The sequence below is a fragment of the Bombyx mandarina genome, chromosome 10 (assembly GCF_030267445.1).
Source record: "Bombyx mandarina strain Sakado chromosome 10, ASM3026744v2".
Classification (NCBI taxonomy): domain Eukaryota; kingdom Metazoa; phylum Arthropoda; class Insecta; order Lepidoptera; family Bombycidae; genus Bombyx; species Bombyx mandarina.
In genome coordinates this window covers 12,841,096-12,864,875 of record NC_143217.1, presented here as the reverse complement: position 1 = coordinate 12,864,875, position 23,780 = coordinate 12,841,096, and the positions used below count along the sequence as shown (strand labels likewise).

Genomic DNA, 23,780 nt, shown 5'->3' with positions numbered 1-23,780 from the left:
GATACATTGCAAACCCAGTGCACGTCCAGCACTCAATCCGTGGACCCTGTTCATGTAGAATTAGTAGACAGTGAGGTAGAACGCAGAGTCTCCTTGCCACCCTCGGATGCGTTACCACCCGTCACCCCGATGGAAGTAAAAGACTTGATCAAAGACCTACGTCCTCGCAAGGCTCCCGGTTCCGACGGTATATCCAACCGCGTTATTAAACTTCTACCCGTCCAACTCATCGTGATGTTGGCATCTATTTTCAATGCCGCTATGGCGAACTGTATCTTTCCCGCGGTGTGGAAAGAAGTGGACGTTATCGGCATACATAAACCCGGTAAACCAAAAAATCATCCGACGAGCTACCGCCCGATTAGCCTCCTCATGTCTCTAGGCAAACTGTATGAGCGTCTGCTCTACAAACGCCTCAGAGACTTCGTTTCATCCAAGGGCATTCTCATCGATGAACAATTCGGATTCCGTACAAATCACTCATGCGTTCAACAGGTGCACCGCCTCACGGAGCACATTCTTGTGGGGCTTAATCGACCAAAACCGTTATACACGGGAGCTCTCTTCTTCGACGTCGCAAAATCGTTCGACAAAGTCTGGCACAAAGGTTTGATTTTCAAACTATTCAACATGGGTGTGCCGGATAGTCTCGTGCTCATCATGCGGGACTTCTTGTCGAACCGCTCTTTTCGATATCGAGTAGAGGGAACCCGCTCCTCACCACGACCTCTCACAGCTGGAGTCCCACAAGGCTCTGTCCTTTCACCCCTCCTATTTAGCTTATTCGTTAACGATATTCCCCGGTCGCCGCCGACCCATTTAGCTTTATTCGCCGACGACACGACTGTTTACTATTCCAGTAGAAACAAGTCCCTAATCGCGAAGAAGCTTCAGAGCGCAGCCCTAGCCCTAGGACAGTGGTTCCGAAAATGGCGCATAGACATCAACCCAGCGAAAAGTACTGCGGTGCTATTTCAGAGGGGAAGCTCCACACGGATTTCCTCCCGTATTAGGAGGAGGAATCTCACACCCCCGATTACTCTCTTTAGTCAATCCATACCCTGGGCCAGGAAGGTCAAGTACCTGGGCGTTACCCTGGATGCATCGATGACATTCCGCCCGCATATAAAATCAGTCCGTGACCGTGCCGCGTTTATTCTCGGTAGACTCTACCCCATGATCTGTAAGCGGAGTAAAATGTCCCTTCGGAACAAGGTGACACTTTACAAAACTTGCATAAGGCCCGTCATGACTTACGCGAGTGTGGTGTTCGCTCACGCGGCCCGCACACACATAGACACCCTTCAATCTCTACAATCCCGCTTTTGCAGGTTAGCCGTCGGAGCTCCGTGGTTCGTGAGGAACGTTGACCTACACGACGACCTGGGCCTCGAATCTATACAGAAATACATGAAGTCAGCGTCGGAACGGTACTTCGATAAGGCTATGCGTCATGATAATCGCCTTATCGTAGCCGCCGCTGACTACTCCCCGAATCCTGATCATGCAGGAGCCAGTCACCGTCGACGCCCTAGACACGTCCTTACGGATCCATCAGATCCAATAACCTTTGCACTAGACGCCTTCAGCTCTAGGAGCAGGCTTAGGGACCTCGGTAACCGTACTCGTCGAACTCGACAAAGAGTTCGCTGTGCAACCTAACCCATGAATCAGCTCGCTGAGTTTCTCGCCGGATCTTCTCAGCGGGTCGCGATTCCGATCCGGTAGTAGATTCATTCGCGAAGCAGCTACTCTTGAGTTGTTAGGTCTCCTTCGGAGGCGCTCGGGTTAGCAAATCCCACCTGTTAGCAAATCCCACCGCTCCTGGCTGAGCCTTTGCTCGCCCACCTGTCCTGGTGAAACTGGAAAGGCCTCCGGGCCACCGGTAATACTTCAATAAATAAAAAAAAAAAAAAAAAAAAAAAAAAAAAAAAAAAAAAAAAAAAAAAAAAAAAAAAAAAAAAAAAAACAGAAAATTATCGGAAGGTAGTAATTGAAAAAAGTAACATTCGATTACTACGAATCGAATATCTTAAAAAAAATATTAAATATAGACAAGAAATAAGTCCGCTAGTTTACACCGATGAGCTCTATCTCGACTCATCACGATGTTATCGACTCGGGTGATGAAAACAGTGATGATGATGATGGTCAAGATTATGATAACGAAGAAAAAATTACAAATACCAGCTCCGCTTCAACTGAACCAAGACCTGGCGCCTGACCTAGTTTTGACCTAATAGAAGGAATATCTATTTTACCCCAAGATTACATTATTACAATTCTTAACCTATATTTTTTGTTGATGTTCTTATAAAATATATAAATAAATACATATTGTGTTGTTTTTAATACCTTAATAGAATTATGACACAAAGTAAATAATGTTTTTGTACGTGAGTGTACCATGCGCAAACTTTCCCCCACTACGCCAACTAATGCTCAAGAAGCTTGCCGGCTATTAAGCCTTGTTCGGATTATGATGGGACATGAGGATCTTAATTCTATGTATAAAACTTTTTTCGGACTAGGCGAGTATTTTAGTCGAGTAATTTAGTAGCTAAATGTGTCTGAACACCAAAAATTTAGTCAAGTAGGTTAGTAAATAATTTAGTCAAGTCAATCCATATTGTTCTATTTTTTCGGGCGAGTAGCGCCTCCCGCACGCGTCCTTGCTCACTAGCTCATTGACTAAGCAAGTCTGAACCTGTTGATTAGTCGAGTTCATTAGTGGCACTTCTCAAATGGGTATCTTTGCGCTGAATTTGGGAGTGTATTTTCGTTAACTGAAAATTCACACAACTTTCGGACACTCTCAAACTATCGAAGTATTCTTTGGGATCTCTTCCAATGCTAATTCCTTCAGAAGACATTTAGTAGCTCCTAGTTTATCTCTTCTATCGATCAATTTTCGTACCCATATCTTATTTTTCTTAATCACAGAAATTTCCTCATGCGCCTCTTCTAAAATAGCCATTACGATTAGCTTAATCAGTTTATTCACTCTATTGCGTTGCAGCCTGTTCATCTTGCAAAACATCACTCACTTGTGTACCCTACTGGACCGTAATGCGAACGATTTCTGTGCAGTAGCGAGTAGTTTAGCCACAAAATTACTCGGTACTCGACTAAAATACTCGCTTGTCCGAACAAGGCTTTATACATAGAATTGAAATCCTCATGTCCCATCATGGCGGCATCCACATTGTGACCTGCACATTGTTCGCTGTCAATATAATAAAATAACAAAAAGCTACTTCTTTTTACTTTGTGGTGTTGTTTAGTTAACGCCAAGAGAATCCGGACCGAGTATTTTGCCTTGAAAACTTGTTCTTCGTGATTGTTCGTTAATGACGACTATAAAATGTTTTATCGTTTTAACATCATCCTATTAAATCAGTAGGTATCATTGCAAGTGCGCTCAACAGACGTGTTATAAAAATACCATCAATGTATTTGGGACAAGAATGTATATTTCTAGTTCTATGACTAGTATTTGAATAGATATCCACAAACTAATTATATGGGAAAAAAGCGAAAGTTTCAATATATTTTTTGAATAAACTATTATTGAAATGTACGATTTAAAAGACAAGGTGGTAATTATTACTGGTGGTGCTAATGGGATAGGAGAGAGCTTTGTCCAGAATTTACTCGAAGAAGATATTAAGGTTAGTGTTATAGATGGAACTAAATAATTTCCTGGAACTGACATCATTAAAATGCATTTAAATGTGATTTATTAAACATTTACTTAAGGAATTTACTATCTTTTATTTATTAAATTCAATTTGCAAATACAAAAGTACTCATTTGCAAGTTCATAATATAGGGAATATTTTCTCGAAAATACCTCTATACATTTTTAATATTTATACATATAATTCGGTAATGATTTTATAACACTGATAAAATTATGAATATTCCAGTTTATTGCAATTTTGGACACTGATGTCGAAGCGGGTGAAATGCTTCAGGATAAAATGATGACTGAATATGTTAATTCGAAAGTAAAATTCATACAGTGTGACGTCACTGTCGATGAAGAACTTTTTGGGGCTTTTGATTATGTTGTCAAAGAAATCGGATATATTGATCTAGTTATTAATAATGCTGGGATAGCCAATGAATCAGATCCAAAAGCAATAAGAAAAGAAGTTGAGGTTAATTACGTAAGTATTATGAAGATGCTAAATGCAAAATGAGATGGACGGAGTGGATTTCAGTTGTTGGATATGCACCCATAATCTGCTCTTTTTAATGGTGATCTGTATTCTATATATCTATTTCATTTTACGGTATGCGAGTTAATTATTCGACCATTGAATCATTTTACTATAAGACCTAAGCTCTCGACATTAATAAAACATCCGGATATTTCCGGATTGTACTAATAGCTGATCGAACTATGTGCATAATCTTCAAATATGTATACTTCATGAGACGTCAATCTTCATGAATTCTAACTACTCCATCATCATTAAATAGTAGCAGTATTACCATGGTATATCGAAGCACACCTTACCAACGTACGGTTGATTATATGTAAATGTAAAATTAATGCAAACAAGGTCAGTCGATTAAAGAAAAAAAGGGACTAATCGTAAAACTAAATCAAATCACAACGTGAATACGGTTCGAAGAAGAAGTGACGAAGAAGATCCTTATGTAAGTAAAAAATTGTCGACAGTCGAACAATTAGTGAAAAAAATATTATTGCATTCCAGATTGCTCTTGTAAATGGAACATTGAAATCCTTAGAACTTATGCGCAAGGACAAAGGCGGTAACGGAGGAACGATTGTGAATATTTCATCTATTGGTTGTATGTGTCAGCATGCACCAGCTTTATTTGTTTACATGGGGACAAAGAGTGCTGTGTTGCAATTTAGTAATTGCATTGGGGTGAGCGCTTCCAGTGTTATACAATTGTTGTCATTTAAAAACAAAGTTAAAGTGATTTACAATTTAAAAATTTAATTTGCAATAGTCATGACTTGCATAAGGAAGTTTTACCAATTAAAAGAAATTGTAAGAATTCTAAATTTTGTACTCATCAAAATTTTTGTAATTGTAGAGGGAAGAATATTATAGTAAAACAGGAGTGCGCATTCTAACTGTGTGCTTTGGAATCACGAAAACTGGCATTTACAACAACCTGAGAAGTTTTGATGAAAACATTAACAAAGATATGCAACAGATTATAGATTTATATCCTATGCAGTCGTAAGTATGCGTATAGCTTAAGTGCCCAAATTAATTTAGTTTTCCAAGAATGCTGATGTTGTATTAAAATATCAGTAATCTAATGCTTCGTTACTTATATCAACAGATGTGACCGTACCGGCTTCGAGATCCCGAGTCTAATACCTTTTAAAACCTGAGCTAAAACTTCAAGGTTTTGACACCAATTATTTTCATATTGCATAATCTTGAATCCGCTCCAACCACGCTCACGTCCCCTGATAAACTGCTTGGTGTTAAGTGGTTAACCTATTAATTCACAGGAAATTCTGTTAATGATTATATTAATTAATGTTCAATATTAACAGAAAAGAGTCAGCAGCCAAAGGTGCGATAGAAGCAATCAAGAAAGGTGAAAGCGGTAGCACCTGGCTCGTAGCTAAAGATAACCCAGCGGTCGATGTCACATCAAATGTAAACGAAGCCTATAAGATATTGTCAGAGCCTTTAGTTTAGGTATTTTGAAAAACTTTACAATACTTAAATCTTTCTTTCGTATACGTATATTTAGTCAATATCAAAATTCATTCAATATTAACTTAATTGTTTTTTTGTTAACTTAACACTATCGTTTGTAGCCACGATAATATCCGAAGGGAATTATTAATTGTATAAATAAATAAACGAGAGATTAAATATTACGAGTGTTTTTACTAATTTATGTCTGAAACTTATAAAAACTAGAGAATGGAAGTTATAAAACGGTTTGGGAAATCGAATACATTCGAAGTTTGGACGTCTTTTCTGGATGTTACTGGCTCTTAGATAGCTACCATAATCATAAAAAGTGTAATGCCACCCCTAGCTGATATGTAGCTAGTTCTTTGGGATACTAAAAATTTGGCTAGAGCAAAAGGCGAACTAACCGTTCATCCAATTGAAAGGAGTTTTTGCCACGTCATGAATAAAGTTAAGGGCTATAGTCACAGCATCTCATAAAAGTCCCGTTGGGTTTAGGGCAATAAAAAGAGTTAGGTTCTAAAACATAAGTGTACGTTCCCCAGATTGAGAACCTCTTCTTCGAATTAATTCGTCTGTTTCTACATTCCAATCTCACAACAAAAAGTAAATAGCGTGTAAATAAATTTATTTTCAATACTTTAATTTGTCGTGACAGTTGTTCAAATAACATATTAAGTGTAGAGTATTTTGCGATAACTATTTAAATACCTACTAGCGTTCATTACAGTAGTCACATTTAAGGTATTATGAGTGAAGTAAACGACAAAATTGTAATTGTTACGGGCGGTGCTAATGGCATCGGTGCGTTTAGTGTTGAAGTATTTATTGAAAATCAGGCCAAGGTTAGTATGATTTTGGAGTTTTTGAATAATACAAGTTATTGAAATTTGGAAATAAAATAAAAATAAATAAAACACTGATCGTGTAGTTGAATGAATACGATTATCATGATTTACAAAGACAAGCGGAAACTAAAATACATATTTAAAGTCTAATCCACGCAAATAAATTAATTTTAGCATGTTGCCATCCTGGACATCGATGCAAACTCCGGATTTAAATTAGAAAAACATTTAAATACTAAATATGGAGATGGAAAAGTTAAATTTTACAAATGCGATGTCTCTATTGATGATCAATTGTTTGGTGCGTTTAATAAACTTCTAGACAGCCATGGTTATATTGATGTAGTTGTGAATAACGCTGCTGTTTCGTTGGAAAATTCTCTTGAAGGTATTCGAAGATTAGTTGACATAAATGTTGTGAGTATCTTAAAACTATATTCATCTTCGGTTACGCAAGTCGACTTAATTAAAACGATTGAATGTCGCATTTATTATTTTCATTTTATTATGCCGTTTCAAATAATTTAGAGTCGTCGTGATCATACAAAAATTATACTATAATACGAATAGATCATTACTGTTATTAGAATTAGAAATAAATAAAATTATAGTATTTTCTTCGGCTTTCGAGAGTCTTAGTTAAAATATAGTTAAACTACTTTTGCGAACTTAGTTTTCGACGGTGACCAGGCGGTCTTCCGTGACCACAAAAACTATAAAGTATTCGAAGCGACGGAACTAATTAATGAAATGTACGACAAGGAATAATAATAATAGCAAGATTAATCCGTAAAGTGGTTTTTGCGGATTAATTTAATTTTACATATACTAGTCCACTCCAAATTACATACCGACCCAGACGACCGAACCACAGTCGCCGTCACCCTAGAAGGCGTCATGTTGGATTCTGCCGATCGGTGCTGTTTAAGCATTCCAAGCACCAGTCACCGTTCTCATCGAAGCCGTCGAATGCGACGAAGGATTCCTCGTGCAATTTAACCGACACAGCCCACTGAGTTTCTCGCCGGATCTTCCAATGGGTTGCGATTCCGATCCAGTGGTATCCTAACCATGCGATAATTTGGATCAATAAATCCAAAACTAAATTTTAAAAGTGGTTTTAATTAAGTCTACAAATCTCCAAGACTGAAGAAGCATTCAATCCCAATCGTCCCAATGAACAAATCTACTTATTGTGTTAAAGATATAACTGAAGAGGTAAACTCAGTCTTATTTCATTGAATTTCTTCTGTTTCGTTTTAGACCGCCTTGGTCATGAGCACATTGAAAGCTATCGAAATAATGCGTGTAGGAAAGGCGGTACGATTATAAACATCTCGTCTATAGCAGCGCTCAAACAATTTTGTCCCAGTGTCTTCGTTTACTGCGGCACGAAAAGCGCAGTCTTACAGTTCAGTAATTGTATTGGAGTAAGTTAAACATACCTCTATTTTTATTTTCGTAGTATCTAATAGCAGGCAAGCATTTGGCCCGATAAGGCGAGATGGCTATGAAGGTACAGATACATTACAACAAGAATGACATCATCCACCTTTTAACATAAAGTCAGTCTTTATTAAAATGAGTGGAAACTGGAACAGTAGTTGATCAGCAGAATGAAACTGCAAGATTGTATTACCTGTTGGCTAATCTAAAATTCTCTAAATGTTATTTCTCCTTAAGTTTGTATATTATAATTAACAAACCCATTTTACTAAAAGATTTTCTATCTAATACTGACTACGAGTTTTGCCAGGAAGAAGCTATCGATGATAGCAACAACTTAACATATTCAAAAGAAAAGTTCAATGAGAATAATAATATTTTTAATATTTTCAACAGAAACAAGAATATTTTTCTAAAACAGGCGTAAGAGTAATAACGGTGTGCTACGGTCCAACAGACACTGACTTAGTTCCGCTGATGATCAATATCGATGACAGCATCAATCCTGAAATTCGCTCGAACATTGATGCCCAGAAATTACAAACGTATGTTTTTTTTTTATTATGCTTAGACGAAGAGGTGAGCTCACGGTCTGCTTGACGTTAAATAGTAGTGGATAGAAATGGAAGATAAAAAACCAAAATGGCGTGGCATTATCGTATCGTAAAATTTACCTATATTAGATTGAAGTGTAGACCAGCTGGTATAGAGTAAAATTATTTTTAATATGATACTGGTGGTAGGACTTGATGTGAGCCCGCACGTGTGGGTACCGCCGCCCTGCCTATTTCTGCCGTGAAGCAGTAATGCGTTTCGGTTTAAAGGATAGGGAGGCCGTTGTACTATAAAACTGAGATACAGAAGTTGCGTCTCAAGATGGGTGGCGGCTTTTACTTTGTTAATGTCTTTAAGCTCCGGTAAACAGTTAACACCAGGGGTTCAGTGGCTCGTCTATCCGTATAGTTAATTAAAAAAAACAAATATTTAGTAACAATATTTCAGGGCGGAATCAGCGGCACGTGGTCTCCTGGAAGCCTACAAGAATGGTGCGAGCGGTCGTACTTGGCTTGTATTTGACAGCAAAGTTACAGAAATTACATCTAATATAGACAGAGCCTACGATATAATGTCGGAAAATTTTACTAAGTAGTTCAGAGTCCTACTATTGTTTCGTTATCGACATAATTCATATTCAACAGTTTTAAACCAACGCACCTACAGAATAGGTAAACTATTCAAACTTTAGTTTTGTTTGCACTTTAGTACCTAATGTTGATACTGTTTTGAGAATTGGTGGGAAATAAACAAAATAAATACCTAAGATTGTGTTTTGTTTATAATAGTTTCTGAGTGTCGAACTGTATCAATTCTCTATTCCGTAATCTTTAATCTATATCATTTTAAAACCAGGTCAGCAGTAAGTAAATAGATTAGACGGGGAAAAAACGAAAACACTTTAAATAGCACACATAAATCTACGATATGACCTGATAAATCTATGACTTCTATAACTTGCTTAATGTTTGATATCGGTCACGTTTATGATCAGGTGTTGTCGTGAAATCATCAATTTATACATTTTTCTTTGCTTATAACGCACACATCACACATCCCTATTTACTCTACTAGTCGGTCTTGAAGGGGAATGCATGCGGGCGGAGCGGCAGAGACGTCGCCGGGCAACCACATAGTTTTTCAGAAAGCTGTCAGTCGATATAGCACCAATGAAATATATTTTTACATCGTTATACTTAATTATAAAATACACCTTAAACTGGTATTATTTTAATAATTCGTTATAAGTGGCGCCCAACGTGGGGCCGCGAACCCAGCTTAAACTGGATTTCGTACCGAAGTTATTAAAATCATAGTTCATTGTGTGTGCCAGAAAGAATGTTCTAGAAGATGCCGCCACGCAAAGTACGTGCAGGTGCTGTGAGTGATAATCAGTCCAGCTCGGAAGATGAAGCCGCAAGACCTTCGTCAGTACTTATGTCTGGGGACCAGTTGACCTCATTCCTTGCCGCCTTCGCGAAAACTCAGGCGGAAGTGAATCGGCAACTCGTCGAATCCCTCATGACATCGTACGCGAGAGGTAGCTCAGGTGCACCCCCTGAAGTTTCCGACGCTGCGATAGCATCCTCACCGACACCCACGTCTTTAAACAGTAAGTCCGGCAACATGGCTAAGTGTACGTCGCGCTTCGATGGTCAGAGCCGTGACCCTGAAGTTATAGAAGCATTCATCGACTCAGTGGAGATTTTTAAAGAGTGTGCGTCGATCAGCGATGATCTTGCATTGCGAGGACTGCCTATGCTGCTGCACGGTGAAGCTGCAGTATGGTGGCGAGGGGTCCGGACCGAAGTGTCTTCATGGCCCGAAGCTGTCAAGAGACTACGATGTATGTATGGTATTCCACGTCCAGCCTACAAGATTTTCCGTAACATATTCGCTGTCGAGCAAAACGAAGAGCTCGCGGATTCGTTTATTATTAAAATAAGGGCTATGATGTCGACATTACCATACGTCGACATTACCCGAACAAGTGAAGTTGGACATGATATACGGCTTATTGGATAGGCGTATTCGAAAACGTTTGTCACGAGATGCGGTGTCCAGTATTGAATCCCTGATAGATAAAGCGCGAGCTATTGAAGAATCGCTCATGGAAAATGCTACTATGAGCATAAAGTCAACGTCGTCGTCGCGTGTGCAATCGACATGCTATCCTGCGGCCGGCTCGCGAAGTTCACGCGTCGTCACATCGGATGGTGCGACTTTAGCGGGAAGCATCGGGCCTGCGTCTCCGGCGCATCCTGGATTACTGCCACAGAGTACCGCGGTAGTTCAGCGGTCATGGGTGCAGTCTCCGCAGCGTTCATCGTCGTCTTCGACTCCAATCAGTGCCGATAAAAATAATTCCGAGGTTAAAGTGAAAAGTGAGATAAATGATAAAAAGTTATTTTGTGTTTATTGTAAGTGTCGTGGTCATACACGTGATTCGTGTCCTAAGAACTCTAGAAAGTCAAATGATAGTAATAAGTCTAGCTTGTTTTGCTATGGTTGTGGTGAAAAGGGTTATATTCGAGCAAATTGTCCAAAATGTAAAGAAAGTGTTTCGACATGCGATGTTATTTATCCAAATACGTCACAATCACAACATAATGTATTCCAATCACTTGATACCATTTGTAATGTTCAGTGTAATGATACTAATGTTATTGTTGCTCAGGGTAGACCTATTTTAAATATCGAGATTTGTGGGTATCCCGGTACAGCGCTTATTGATACTGCCGCTCGGCGTAGTATCGCGGGTTCAACCTTGTACTCACTTTTGTTACGTTTAGGTATTAAATTTAATTCACAAGAAATGTCAGTGAAGCTTGCTGATGGTAGCATACGTACTGATATTGTTAAGTTAACGTGTGTAAATGTAAATTGTATGTCTAGGTGTATACCTGTAGAATTTGTTGTATTCCCTAACGCGTCAAATAACGAGACACTCTTAGGCATCGATTTTATTACAAACTTTGAGCTGGTCTTGAATTTTTCTACTATGACATGGTGGACAGCTGATCGACCTCAGGTCATTCACCCTCTGCTAACAGAAAGTACACGCGGGATGGTTCAGTGCGCCTCTGTCAACCTATTGAGGCAGGATGAGGGCACTTTGTTGACACAAGAGGAACGCTCCAGCTTAGAAAATCTTCTTGGTGAGTATTCTGATATTTTTGACAAAGTCGGAGAGCCAACGCCCTTTGCTGAACATCATATCGATACGGGTGACCACGCCCCTATTGCTGTACCACCCTACCGAGTCACGCCCGCGAAGAAGGAGATTATTCGCGCAGAACTCGATCAGATGTTAAAAGACGGAATCATCGAAGAGTGCGAGTCTGCCTGGTCTGCACCAACCGTTCTGGTACCAAAGGCTAATGGTGGGTATAGGTTTTGTGTAGACTATCGTCGGCTTAATGCTGTCACAAAGGGTGATGCGTATCCTATGCCACGCATTGACGAGCTGCTGCAGTCAACTAAAAAAGGCTGCGTGATGAGTTCCTGTGACCTTCGAAGTGGTTACTGGCAGTGCAGTATCAAGGATCAGGATAAAACGGCCTTTGTCACACCGTTCGGTATGTATCGTTTCAAGCGTATGCCATTTGGACTAAAGAATGCGCCAGCTACGTTCCAGAGACTTATAGATAGATTTCGATCGGGATCCTCGCTTAAGGACGTTACCGTATTAGCCTATTTTGATGATATATTGGTAATCTCAGATTCATACCAATGTCACCTTTCAGATCTTCGTGCAGTATTCGACCGTCTCCGCTTGTTTAAGCTTCGAGCTAATCGAGACAAGTGCGTCTTTGCTAGAGAAAAGGTCAAGTATTTGGGTCACGTGATCTCTCAGGAGGGTATATCTCCGGATGAAGGCAAGGTACGCGCGGTATTAGATATGAAGGAGCCTAAGTGTCTTCAGCACTTACGCACTTTTCTTCAAACGTGTTCCTGGTTTCGCAAATTTATACCGGACTTTGCAAAGGTAGCTGAACCACTCACACGCTTGACTAAGAAATCGTATGTTTGGGAATGGAGTTTGGAGCAAAGTAAGGCGTTTGAATCTCTTAAGAAGTTGTTGACCACGTCTCCTATTTTAGTACAAGCGGATTACACTAAGCCGTTTTTACTGAGGACAGACTCTAGTAACTATGCTTTGGGTGCTGCTCTACTGCAGGGGGAGTCGCCCCATGATGAACATCCAATAGAGTATGCTAGTCGTTTGCTTACCACAGCCGAACAAAATTATTCTACTACTGAGAGAGAGGCTCTCGCGGTAGTTTGGGCTGTCGAGCGATTCCGTGGTTACATTGATGGTCATCCAGTCCGTGTGATGACTGACCACCAACCTCTGAAGTGGCTGTTTTCCTTGAAGTCACCAAGCGGTAGGTTGGTTCGCTGGGCAATGAAGCTGCAGGCTTTTGATCTGCGTATCGAGTATACCCCAGGTAAGGCCAATGTATTAGCCGATACTCTTAGTCGACCCGCGACCAGTGATGGGGGAACACCGGCATGCGACATTTGCCCGGTTGTCATAGACGTACCACACTGGGATGCGACTTCGACCCGGGAAGCTCAGTTGGCTGATGCAGAGGTTGCCAAGATTATCCAGGACCTCGAAGGTAAGGATGAACTTGCTGTTAATCGCTGGACTGAGAGAGGTTATCTTTTGAATCAAGCGGTTTTGTATAGGTATGTGCCTGATACTGATTCCGAAGAGCCTCAACTCGTCATACCAGAAAGTCTGCGGAGTAAAGTCATGTTCGAGTGCCATGACTCGCCTACTGCCGGTCATAGTGGTATCGATAGAACATTGCACCGTATCTCGCAAGGCATATGCTGATCAAGGTCGTTCCTCTCCCGAAGAATATTTAGAAAGTGACTTGGTGTTAATGAAGACCCATGTTCTTAGTAACGCTGCGAAGGGTGTTACCTCCAAGTTCAACCCGAAACGGGATGGACCTTACGTCATCTCTAGAAAGGTGAGTCCTACTACTTACCTTTTGGCTCATAGATCCGGTGAGGTTTTTGGTAAGTACCACGTATCGGATTTAAGGCGTTATCATGCTAGAGAGGGTGAATGTCCTGAGCCGGTCGTACCTAAACGTGGTAGAGGTCGCCCGCGTAAAGTTATTGCTTAGGTGTCAGTCCGCGTTATTTGTGTTGTTTGACCAGGTGATAGGTCCTCACCTGATCAAAAGGGGGAGTGTATAACGCACACATCACACATCCCTATTTACTCTACTAGTCGGTCTTGAAGGGGAATGCATGCGGGCGGAGCGGCAGAGACGTCGCCGGGCAACCACATAGTTTTTCAGAAAGCTGTCAGTCGATATAGCACCAATGAAATATATTTTTACATCGTTATACTTAATTATAAAATACACCTTAAACTGGTATTATTTTAATAATTCGTTATATGCTTTAATTTTCGTATGACGGTAAATAATAGCAAAGAATAGTTTTCTATCAAAACTTTTTTTTTCACAATAATTAAAAGGCTATATAAAAAAATTTTTTTTTCAAACCATTACCGAAGACCCGCTTACATCTCCCGAACAAAACCGAGCGTGTGTAACGTCATCATTTTAGTTGTAGCATACAGTATCCCTAGTGAGAGTTTTTAACGTTCCCGATCGCGTAAAAATTCACTCAAATTTGTTATGGAGTTGGAATGATTGACTATGTTTGCAGCAAAAAAAAAAATCGAGCTCACAGTCCACCTGGTGTTAAGTGGTTACTGGAGCCCATAGACATCTATAACGTAGATGCGCCACCCACCTTGAGATATAAGTTCTAAGGTCTCAAGTATAGTTACAACGGCTGTCCCACCCTTCAAACCGAAACGCATTAGTGCTTCACGGCAGAAATAGGCAGGGTAGTGGTATCTACCCGTGCGGACTCACAAGAGGTCCTACCACTAGTAATAGGGCTAGGGACGCTGTTCCAACTGCATACAAGTTTGAGTTAACATTTACGCGGTCGTTAAAAAACTCTTACTAAGCACACAGAGGTAATAAGTACAGTGTTTTGTTTTGGATCTAATAAATTCTGTTGTCATTGTTAAATACTTAAAAATATATCGAAAATATCGAACCTCAAAAGATATCTTCTCTTCTCTGTATCATTATGTACGAATGCTACAAAACAACTCCTGAAAAAATGTTTTTATATGTTCCACAAGATGAACAATATCGAAAGAAATAGTTTCAATCAGTGCACCGAGATTATTTCAAAACAAAATCGTTTTTTTTTTTTTTGTGAAGATCATTTCGATGTATTTCATAATATCGTTATTATTAATTATTATTTATCTAAGTGTATAGATAATTTTTTTAACTTCTTTTTATCTGAAAGTTGATATGGGAATAACAAATCATTCATGAAATTTAGAGTGAATCGTCAGCAAAAGATACTGGAACTGGTAATTATCAAGAAGTAAATATCGTATCGATACCGTATCAAGCAATACTGTTGAACATATAGAAGTCCATTAAGCTTCTTTAACATTCAACAATTTCAACATCTGACCTAAAATTTTGTGTTTGGTCATTTTAAACTGACATTAAAAACCGCACCGTTGCTGTATATGTAAGTGGATAGTCGTCCTAAGTATGCAACTTGGTACCTCGAATTCCAGAAAAATTAAATAGACAGTCATTTACAAAATATTGTTATCATAAATATCAGGAATATTATTCGAATTTACTTCTATAAATCCTTTTTCACACACAGCTAACAAATCGCTTTTTTTAGTAAATTGGAGAAAGCCGGAAGAGCCGTAAATGCTGTACAGTCACGTGTTTTTTTTTAATAAAATTCCTTTATGCTTATAATTAAACTAGCGACCCGCCCTCGCTTCGCTTCGGAAACATTAAAACACACTTGAAATCAAAAAAATAAAATATTTTTTTTTTTTTAAAAGTAGCCTATGTTCTTCAGGGACAATGTCGGCTTCTAATAGAAAAAGAATTTTTCAAATCGGTCCAGTAGTTTCGGAGCCTATTCGTAACAAACAAATCTTTCCTCTTTATAATATTAGTATAGATTGAAAAAATAATAATTAACTTTTTGCATTAAATATAAATAGTTTTAAAATACATTTAAAAAAATCAAGATTTTTTTAAATTCAGAATCCCAATTCAAATTTCAACTTCGTGTCTCTTGGTGAGTAGCTGTATTCTGCTGTATACAGGCTGTGACATCTATGAACTCCGATATCTCCTTTAAACCAGATGGGCTGTGAGTTTATCTTTTTTTTATTGCTGAGATGGGTGGACGAGCTCACAGCCCACCTAGTATTAAGTGTTTACTGAGCCCATGGACATCTACAACTTAAATGCCGGCACCCACCTTGAGATATAAGTTCTAAGGTCTCAAGTATAGTTAAAACGGCTGCCCCACCCTTCAAACCGAAACGCATTACTGCTTCACGGCAGAAATAGACAGGATGGTGTTACCTACCCGTGCGGACTCACAAGAGGTCTTGTCTGCCGATCTAGAGCAATAGAAACGTCACATTAGTTCACATCCAAGTGCAATTTTTTGTAGGTTCTCATTTAAAATTTCTCCATACCATTAACTAAAAACGTAACGCGAGTGGAACCGCGAGAACCTCTTAGTATATTATCATATCTTTGAGAGTTAGCGGGCCAAGGCGCATTTACCTAACCTTGCTCATGTACTAGCATTAGTGCATTGAGAAATCGCGGTCCGTGCGTAGAATTACAAAAGTCAAGTAACAAGCCAATTTAGTTTGTATCGAACACTACGTCTGCAAGACCGTCTTTTAAAAAAATATACTAAAGTTTTAGTTTTGATGCTACTACGCATCTGTTTTAATTAGATATCAAATTAAGTTTATTCAGTTCGAGCAGTTCGTTTATATTTGATGTGGCTGTGAGATAAGGAGGAATAACATTAAATTCTGTTCATCACTAAACACAGTCTTTGAAGGAATTGTCGTTAGCATGTATGATTTTAAAGAAAAAGTTGTTCTGGTAACTGGCGGAGCCGCAGGCATCGGTGCTGGGGTAGTCGAGGCGGTACTGAAGGAAGGCGCCAAGGTGAGTAAAGTATAGGTAGAATAGAGAAAATATGCAAATAGTTAATGCAATGTGCGTTCATAATATCAAAATTATTATTTAAAATTGCTTAAGTTTATTTACGTATGTGTATATGTTAGTACAAATTGTTCTGTATTGAATACTGATCTATATATTAATACGTGAAGCAAAAACTTTGTACCCCTTTTTACGAAATTTGCGCGGACGGAGGAGAATGAAATTTCCCACACTTATAGAGAATATAGAGAAGGAGTGCAGAATGATATGTAATATTTTTTTTAATTATGCATAAAAAAATCATTAAATCAATAAATAAAACATTAAACACACACTACCATGTATTTAATAATAATAATAAGTCTTGCTCGACAATGCCCGTATAGTTCGCCGGTTTCTCTCCCAATAGTCCCTAACGCTCCGGCCGATTGTTGCCCACCTCGCCGGAGTGTGTCCTGCCGTCTTCCCAGGAGTGGCAGTGTTTAATACAGAATAATAATGATAATAAATTTTTATTTCAGAATTAAATTCCATATGAAGTGTTAGTAATACGAAAAAAAAGTACATTTTATTTATTTTATATTATATATTTTATATTATACACAACACATATACACACATATACCCTGCGTTTCTTATCAAACCTTTGTTATTGTTGAAAGTCTGCGGTCAAATTGAGAATAAATTAATATTGTTTGTCTTTAATATTATTTATCTATAGTGTAGTTATTGCGAAATCTGTAATTAAATTAAAAAATTCGAAAAGTGATTGACAATAGAAGCATAACAATGTTTATAAAGAAAATTTCAATTAATTATAGTCGAATTTCGACTACTGCGGGACCACTAGTACTAAGAAAATTTATAACTTTAACTGTGATGAAAAAAATTAGAATTCCTCAAAAGAAAACCTAACAGTCAAACCTATCACGAGAGGCTCAGCTGAACTATGTCGCTCATAACAAAAATCGAACTTAAAAATGCATCTTCTCATATTTAGAGATGCATAAGTATCAAAGTTGTTTTATTAAAACGTTAAACGGCTTATTAGTGCGATCAAAACTATGGTTTTACAGGAACGATTTCGCGCAACCAATATATACATTTATATATTTTATTTGCACCAAATTAAGCTTTAAGACCCGATAAGTGATTAATTTTAACTGAACTTGTAGACATCACAAACTAGCAGCACCTTCAAGATGAAGTGAAAGCTTTAACCGTACTGCTAAGCTAAGACCAGACCTTATACTGCAGTGCAGAAATGACAATTGTGGTAGTGTCAACCCATGACAATGCGTCCTACCATTTCCATAATTACTATTATTTTATTACTATACGAAGAATCAGGGAGAGAGGGCGAAAATTTTTTAGGAATTGGGAAGTAGATGATAGTGCAACTATTATGTCTGTTCACGTTACAGCATATCGCAGCATTAGATGTGGATTCAGTTAACGGGCAAATCCTTGAAGACGAACTAAACAACAGTTATAAAGGAAATAAAGTGAAGTTCTACAAATGCGATGTTACCAGCAACGATTTGGAAACGGTATACGATAATGTGATCAAAGAACATAAATATATAGACGTTGTCGTGAACTGCGCTGGTATAATGAATGATAGACCTAATGTATATCTAAAAGAGATAGCTGTTAATGTGGTAAGTAATTAAAAATAGTTAAAAATATCTTGAGACTGCTTTGTAACCTTGGCGGACCCGTCGGCCGGCCTCCGTACTGTCGAGGCGGTCCGCCCGGTTCTCGCGGACTGGGTGGGCCGCGACCGCGGATGCCTCACCTTCTGGCTGACGCAAATGTTGACCGGCCATGGTTGTTTTGGCCGGTACCTTTTCAAAATAGCCGGAAGGGAACCGACGGCGCAGTGCCACCACTGCGCTGACCGCGACGCGGATGACACAGCGGAACATACATTAGCGCGTTGCTCTGGATTCGACGAGCAACGCGCCGCCCTCGTCGCGGTCATAGGAGAGGACCTCTCGCTGCCGCGCGTCGTGGCTACGATGCTCGGCAGCGACGCGTCCTGGAAGGCGATGCTCGACTTCTGCGAGTCCACCATCTCGCAGAAGGAGGCGGCGGAGCGAGAGAGGGAGAGCTCTTCCCTTTCCGCACCGATCCGTCGCCGTCGAGCCGGGGGCCGGAGGCGGGAATACGCCCGTACGTCCCGACCCCTGTAGGTAGCGGCCTCCCCCCGGTGAAGGTCAAGGGGCGACCTGAGGGGGCTAGGCCGCGCGGCGCGCTACCAGCACTCTAGCGCGCTGCCGTGGAGTGAATAGAGCGACCGGTCGACGGTGTATCGCGTCCCGACCCGGCAGGCTGGTTCTGGTCCAGCGGGGTATTCCGGGACACCAGCGGCACCGTCTGGGCGGCCCGACGGGCTGCCGTACCGAGACGGCCGACGTTTCAGAGCCTTCGATTCGCCTCGAAGGCTCTGTCGGCTGGGCGTCCTTGGGGTGAGCCGCGCCGTCTGGTTGTAGTGTTGACCGCGGTAGCCCCCCTACCTCATCCGGGTTCTGACCTCGGAGGGGATCGGACGTCGGGTGTAAGAGTGCAGGGGAGTCGTTTAGTGGGTGGGCCCTAAAATCCTTGGGCCCACGGTCTGTTCACAACACCATGCAGATCGTTGAGTCTCACATACCCCGCGCGCCCCTTTTGCGCGGGGACGTCGTAGGAGGTTCGGCACTCTACCCGAAAAAAAAAAAAATGCTCTTTGTAACCTAGTTACCGTAGAAAATGTCTTGCTAGAAATCAAAAGTGGTTCCCTTGGCTATGAAGGGAAAACGGAAGACTATATTTTGGTTAAAATTTGCTCTTGGAATCTAATATATTTCGACTGTCCGGTGATATAGCGTGATATGGATTGGGAGAGGCCTATATCCAGCAGTTGACGACTGATGATGTTGATGATGATGGTAATACAGCTTTGAAAGAGACTTACATCCGATTTCAAAAGAGCTTATTTAAATTGTAATTTTACAAAATAATCTCTATTTCAATAATTTGATTTACATTATAGATACATTACAGTATTTCAATGTAAAATTTTCAAATAAAGTTCAGTTCCTAATTAAATGAAACTTAATATGGATGCTTTACATCATAGTGCACATCGGAAATTTCACATTCGCATCCTCATGGACACTGGTCGAAAAATTCAGTTTGAAATTTCAATAATTATGTTAGAGCTTACTTTTTTTTTTCGGGAACGTAACATCCATATGCGGCAGGCCTTAGTAAACACATTTGATTTTTGTATAGCTAGTATTTAGTTGTGATGAAATCTTATAGAAATATCGGCAGTATGTTTCATTCTCCAACGTATTTACGTGGATTTACATAGTGTTTATTAGCGAGCATCTTGGCTAAATACTTAGTTAGAAAATTTGTAGACATCTAAGGCTTGTAGAGTTCTTTTAATTTTCATATTACCGGTTTAGCTAAGCATTATATGTTAAAAAGTAACGTTGAGGATATGTAAGTGCGTATAATTAATTTATTTACTTACAAGGAATATTGATTGTAACAGGGCGTAATGTGAACCCCCCTAAGGTACAACCATTCTGCCTGTTTTTGCAGTTATGCGTTCCCAAGATATCCGTTATGTTCCATAGCAGCCGCTATACAATTGTTAAATGAGATATCGTCTTGGGCTCTCTAGATTCCCAATTAACATCTGGTGAATCATGAGGTCATTCATCCGTAAATACCAAAAGAAAGTATCGTGAAATATAGTATAATAGTATAGTAAAAATAATTAATACAAATAGTTTCATAGCAGATGTTCACAATACTCAACCATATGTAATTTCTAATCAAATGAGTAATTTTTTTCTTTTAGACTGCTCTCATAACAAGCTCGTTCAAAGCCTACAATTTGATGCGTAAAGACCACGGCGGCAAAGGGGGAACAATAATTAATATTTCGTCTATCGTTGGATTGTTCCAAGCAACCCTCTTGCCTGTGTATGCGGCCACCAAAAGCGCAGTTTTGCAATTCAGTACTTGTTTGGGAGTAAGTATTTATTGTTTTTTATGACCGTGGAAAAAATAAGCCTATGATTTCTAGAACCCATAGCCATAAGAATAGAGCTACAGCTCATTTTGCCAAGGTATCAATTTTAATTAGAATTAAACTATCACTTCGTCGAAAAAAATAATAATAATAACAAAGCCGTGGATTGGTTAATCGCCGGTATTTTGTTATTTAATAACATATCTGAGATTAGACATATAGTGAGAGATTAGATTATTAATAAGATTAAGATCTTCAGGATTTATGCTAGCTTTAGATTATTATTGAGATTATCATCGTCAGGATTGGTAATGTTATGCTAATTTCTCAATTTTAACAAGTTCTTTTTAACCTATCTATTGACTGGTAGCCTAATAGGCTATTCTAGCTACGTCCGGGCGGGTAGGTGAGATCACGGGCTCAACCTGAGAAAATTTGCTAACACTAGCAATAGGAAGAGCAGTGCTTTGCAGAATCCACGACCCAATTGGAATTGCGACCCACTGAGAATATCCGTCGAGAAACTCAGTGAGCTTTTTATTTGTCTGATTTTAGCTATACCTACTAATTTTCCAAAATTTCCAAATTAGAATTTATTGGCACATAGCTAGAATTCGCAAGCAAAAAACATGTTAGCCTTCTCAGCAAAGAGTGTGATTTCTTAATTTATCTATCGTAAGACAACACTTTGGTTGGTACATGTAATAATGGCATTCGCCTACTAGTATAACCTACCCTATAATTTACAAGAATGTGTCCTTCTTTACGTTGGATAATGTTTGGATTATCGTTTGGATTAAGTTACGTTTGGATTACGTTGGGCCATACGTTGTGCTACGGTTCACTTGCGAATGTCCACATTTCTGAACCAATTTCGAAGGAAATTCTCATAATTAATTTTAATTTTTTCAATTAACCTTTTCAAGATGGAGCCGCACTATAGTCATTCTGGAGTCAGGGTGCTTACACTGTGCTTCGGCTGCACCGACACCACATTATTCAGCAGTAATAAACTCGGAGCATTTGACAAAGAAACTGAAATGTTATTGGACGACAGTATCGGAACGTTACCCATGCAGAAGTATGTGGACTTATTTGCTGATTTATCTAACTTGATCACTTATTTGGTCACCTCACACTTTTATTACTTCACACCTTCTTTACTGGTGGTAGGGCCTCTTGTGAGTCCGTAGGTACCACCACCCTGCCTATTTCGGCCGTGAAGCAGTAATGCGTTTCGGTTCGAAATGTGGGGCAGCCGTTGTAACTATACTGAGACCTTGGAACTCATATCTCGAGGTAGGTGGCGGCATTTACGTTATAGATGTCTATAAGCTCCGGTAACCACTTAACACCAGGTGGTCTGTGAGCTCGTCCACCCATCTATGCAATAAAAAAAGCCCCGTTAAGATTAGTTCGAGATCGTCTCATAAAAATATTCAAATCCATTTTTATTTGTTCTATATGAATTTATAAGTCAGTAAGCCGATGGTGATAAAATTTTGTATAGCTGTTGTTCGTTCTCAGCCAAAGGCTTCCGTCAAGGCGCAAGTAGTTTGAAGAATTCGATATTTTTCACACAGTTATTGATTTATATAATTTTGGTATTCTTTAGGTTTTGCAAGCTATAGATAGACATAATAACTACTTTTACGACTTAATCTCGTGTTTTTTTTAATTCTATATAATGACAATAAAAACGCTAAATTTTTCCCATGTTTCGAGTAGTTGATATGACTAAAGGTGTTTTTATGTATCTAGAGTAGTTCTAATTATACAAAATAGAACCATTTTTTAAGCTGCGTAGTTTAGTCGTGCCTCGTCTTATGCTGATGATATTAGGAAAAAACCTTCTTCTTTCTTTCCTTGGTTTGCTAATCAGTATTATAATAAATTTTATCACAACAGAGACAAACGTTCAAGGAACGGATAGATGACAAACATAAAAACGTACCATTTTAAATATATTGATATCTTTGACCTCATATCGCAAGGTCACAACACATTATTTATTGATTTATCATAAATCGACATATAACAACATAAATAATAGCTCCATTATGCCGGAGTGGTTCATGGTTTGGAATTAGCTACATCTCATTATGTGTGGTGCAACTTGAAGCAAATCATTTAGAGAATTAAATTAAAATGTTTTTTGATTTCTTTTTTTTATTGCTCAGATGGATGGATAAGCTCACAGCCCACTTGGTGTTTAGTGGTTACTGGAGCCCATAGACATCTACGATCTAAATGCGCCACCCACCTTGAGATATAAGTGCTAAGGTCTCAAGTATAGTTACAATGGCTGCCCCACCCTTCAAACCGAAACGCATTACTGTTTCACGGCAGAAATAGGCGGGGTGGTGGTACCTACCCGTGCGGACTCACAAGAGGTCCTACCACAATTAAAAAATATTCAGGTGATATATATATTCAGGTGAATATTAGAATTAATCTTAATCCTTTTGTTTCGGCTATAATTCAATACCAAATGTTTGGTTACAGACCTGATTCCGCCGTCAAGGGCTTGTTAGATGCGTACAGAGACGGTAAGAGTGGTAGTACCTGGTTGATTACCGCCGACAAACCAGCAGAAGACATCACCGAAAACATTACAAAAGGATTCGAAATCATGAGCAGAGGTGTCTTCTGTTAATTGAATGAGAAAATTAAGGGGTTCATTTATAAATTAAAGTCGTATTAATATTTATCTAGAACTTATACTAATTACGTTTGTTAAAAGGCAATTTAGCTCTAATATGCAATCCTGAATAACACTTTTTGATACTTCCTTTAACGAGCTTATAAGATTCTAATAACTCATTATAAATAAGGTTATTAATGTTTAAGACCAACATGCTTAATGTTCAACAATGTAATACGTAATATCCAGACAAATACTTTGATGCTGAATTATCTTTTGTTTTCACTTATCGTGGCCTAAATGCACAAGCCACCAGTAAACAAACGTCGTGTGACGATGATGATAATAATTAATTCTTATGTACCATTATAAGCATTGTGAATATCGAATAATAGAATAGAATCATTTTTAAATTTAAAGTGTTTTTAAATTCGTTCCTTACTCGATTTGGAGGGTTCTGGAAGATTGCAAACCTCGAAAATTAGGAAG

The 23,780-nt window shown here is 39.1% G+C and overlaps 3 protein-coding genes and 1 pseudogene across 5 annotated transcripts; all 4 read left to right on the top strand.

The window, feature by feature from the left end:
- The first annotated feature begins 3,182 nt into the window (after nt 1–3,182).
- On the top strand, nt 3,183–5,879 carry LOC114243216 (15-hydroxyprostaglandin dehydrogenase [NAD(+)]-like). Of its 2 annotated transcripts, XM_089730450.1 has the most exons (6): nt 3,183–3,671; nt 3,930–4,172; nt 4,728–4,904; nt 5,077–5,225; nt 5,332–5,397; nt 5,552–5,879. In XM_089730450.1, the coding sequence occupies exons 1-5, from the start codon at nt 3,576–3,578 to the stop codon at nt 5,381–5,383; spliced, it is 717 nt and encodes a 238-aa protein (XP_089586576.1). In that variant the 5' UTR covers nt 3,183–3,575; the 3' UTR covers nt 5,384–5,397; nt 5,552–5,879. The 2 variants fall into 2 exon arrangements, with proteins under 2 accessions (XP_089586576.1, XP_028030418.2); XM_028174617.2 differs by lacking the exon at nt 5,332–5,397 and having other exon boundaries at nt 3,184–3,671.
- Nucleotides 5,880–5,919: 40 nt separating this feature from the next.
- On the top strand, nt 5,920–9,259 carry LOC114243209 (15-hydroxyprostaglandin dehydrogenase [NAD(+)]-like; annotated as a pseudogene). The gene is made up of 5 exons (XR_016323676.1): nt 5,920–6,547; nt 6,725–6,967; nt 7,814–7,980; nt 8,393–8,541; nt 8,999–9,259. The product of XR_016323676.1 is annotated as a 15-hydroxyprostaglandin dehydrogenase [NAD(+)]-like (transcript).
- Nucleotides 9,260–9,572: 313 nt separating this feature from the next.
- Nucleotides 9,573–10,590, top strand: LOC149502243 (activity-regulated cytoskeleton associated protein 2-like). The gene has a single exon (XM_089730451.1). It carries the CDS (start codon nt 9,902–9,904, stop codon nt 10,574–10,576), a length of 675 nt encoding a protein of 224 aa, XP_089586577.1. The 5' UTR covers nt 9,573–9,901; the 3' UTR covers nt 10,577–10,590.
- Nucleotides 10,591–16,228: 5,638 nt separating this feature from the next.
- LOC114243245 (15-hydroxyprostaglandin dehydrogenase [NAD(+)]) lies at nt 16,229–23,710 on the top strand. The gene is made up of 5 exons (XM_028174661.2): nt 16,229–16,620; nt 18,042–18,278; nt 20,474–20,647; nt 21,574–21,728; nt 23,153–23,710. The coding sequence occupies exons 1-5, from the start codon at nt 16,525–16,527 to the stop codon at nt 23,301–23,303; spliced, it is 813 nt and encodes a 270-aa protein (XP_028030462.2). The 5' UTR covers nt 16,229–16,524; the 3' UTR covers nt 23,304–23,710.
- The last annotated feature ends 70 nt before the right edge of the window (nt 23,711–23,780 follow it).

Coding starts and splice junctions, on each gene's coding strand:
- LOC114243216 (XM_028174617.2), top strand. CDS start 3,576: ATGTACGATTTAAAAGACAAGGTGGTAATTATTACTGGTGGTGCTAAT. Junction 3,672..3,929: donor TACTCGAAGAAGATATTAAG/GTTAGTGTTATA, acceptor TGAATATTCCAG/TTTATTGCAATTTTGGACAC. Junction 5,226..5,551: donor GATTTATATCCTATGCAGTC/GTAAGTATGCGT, acceptor CAATATTAACAG/AAAAGAGTCAGCAGCCAAAG.
- LOC114243245 (XM_028174661.2), top strand. CDS start 16,525: ATGTATGATTTTAAAGAAAAAGTTGTTCTGGTAACTGGCGGAGCCGCA. Junction 16,621..18,041: donor TACTGAAGGAAGGCGCCAAG/GTGAGTAAAGTA, acceptor TTCACGTTACAG/CATATCGCAGCATTAGATGT. Junction 21,729..23,152: donor GGAACGTTACCCATGCAGAA/GTATGTGGACTT, acceptor GTTTGGTTACAG/ACCTGATTCCGCCGTCAAGG.
- LOC149502243 (XM_089730451.1), top strand. CDS start 9,902: ATGCCGCCACGCAAAGTACGTGCAGGTGCTGTGAGTGATAATCAGTCC.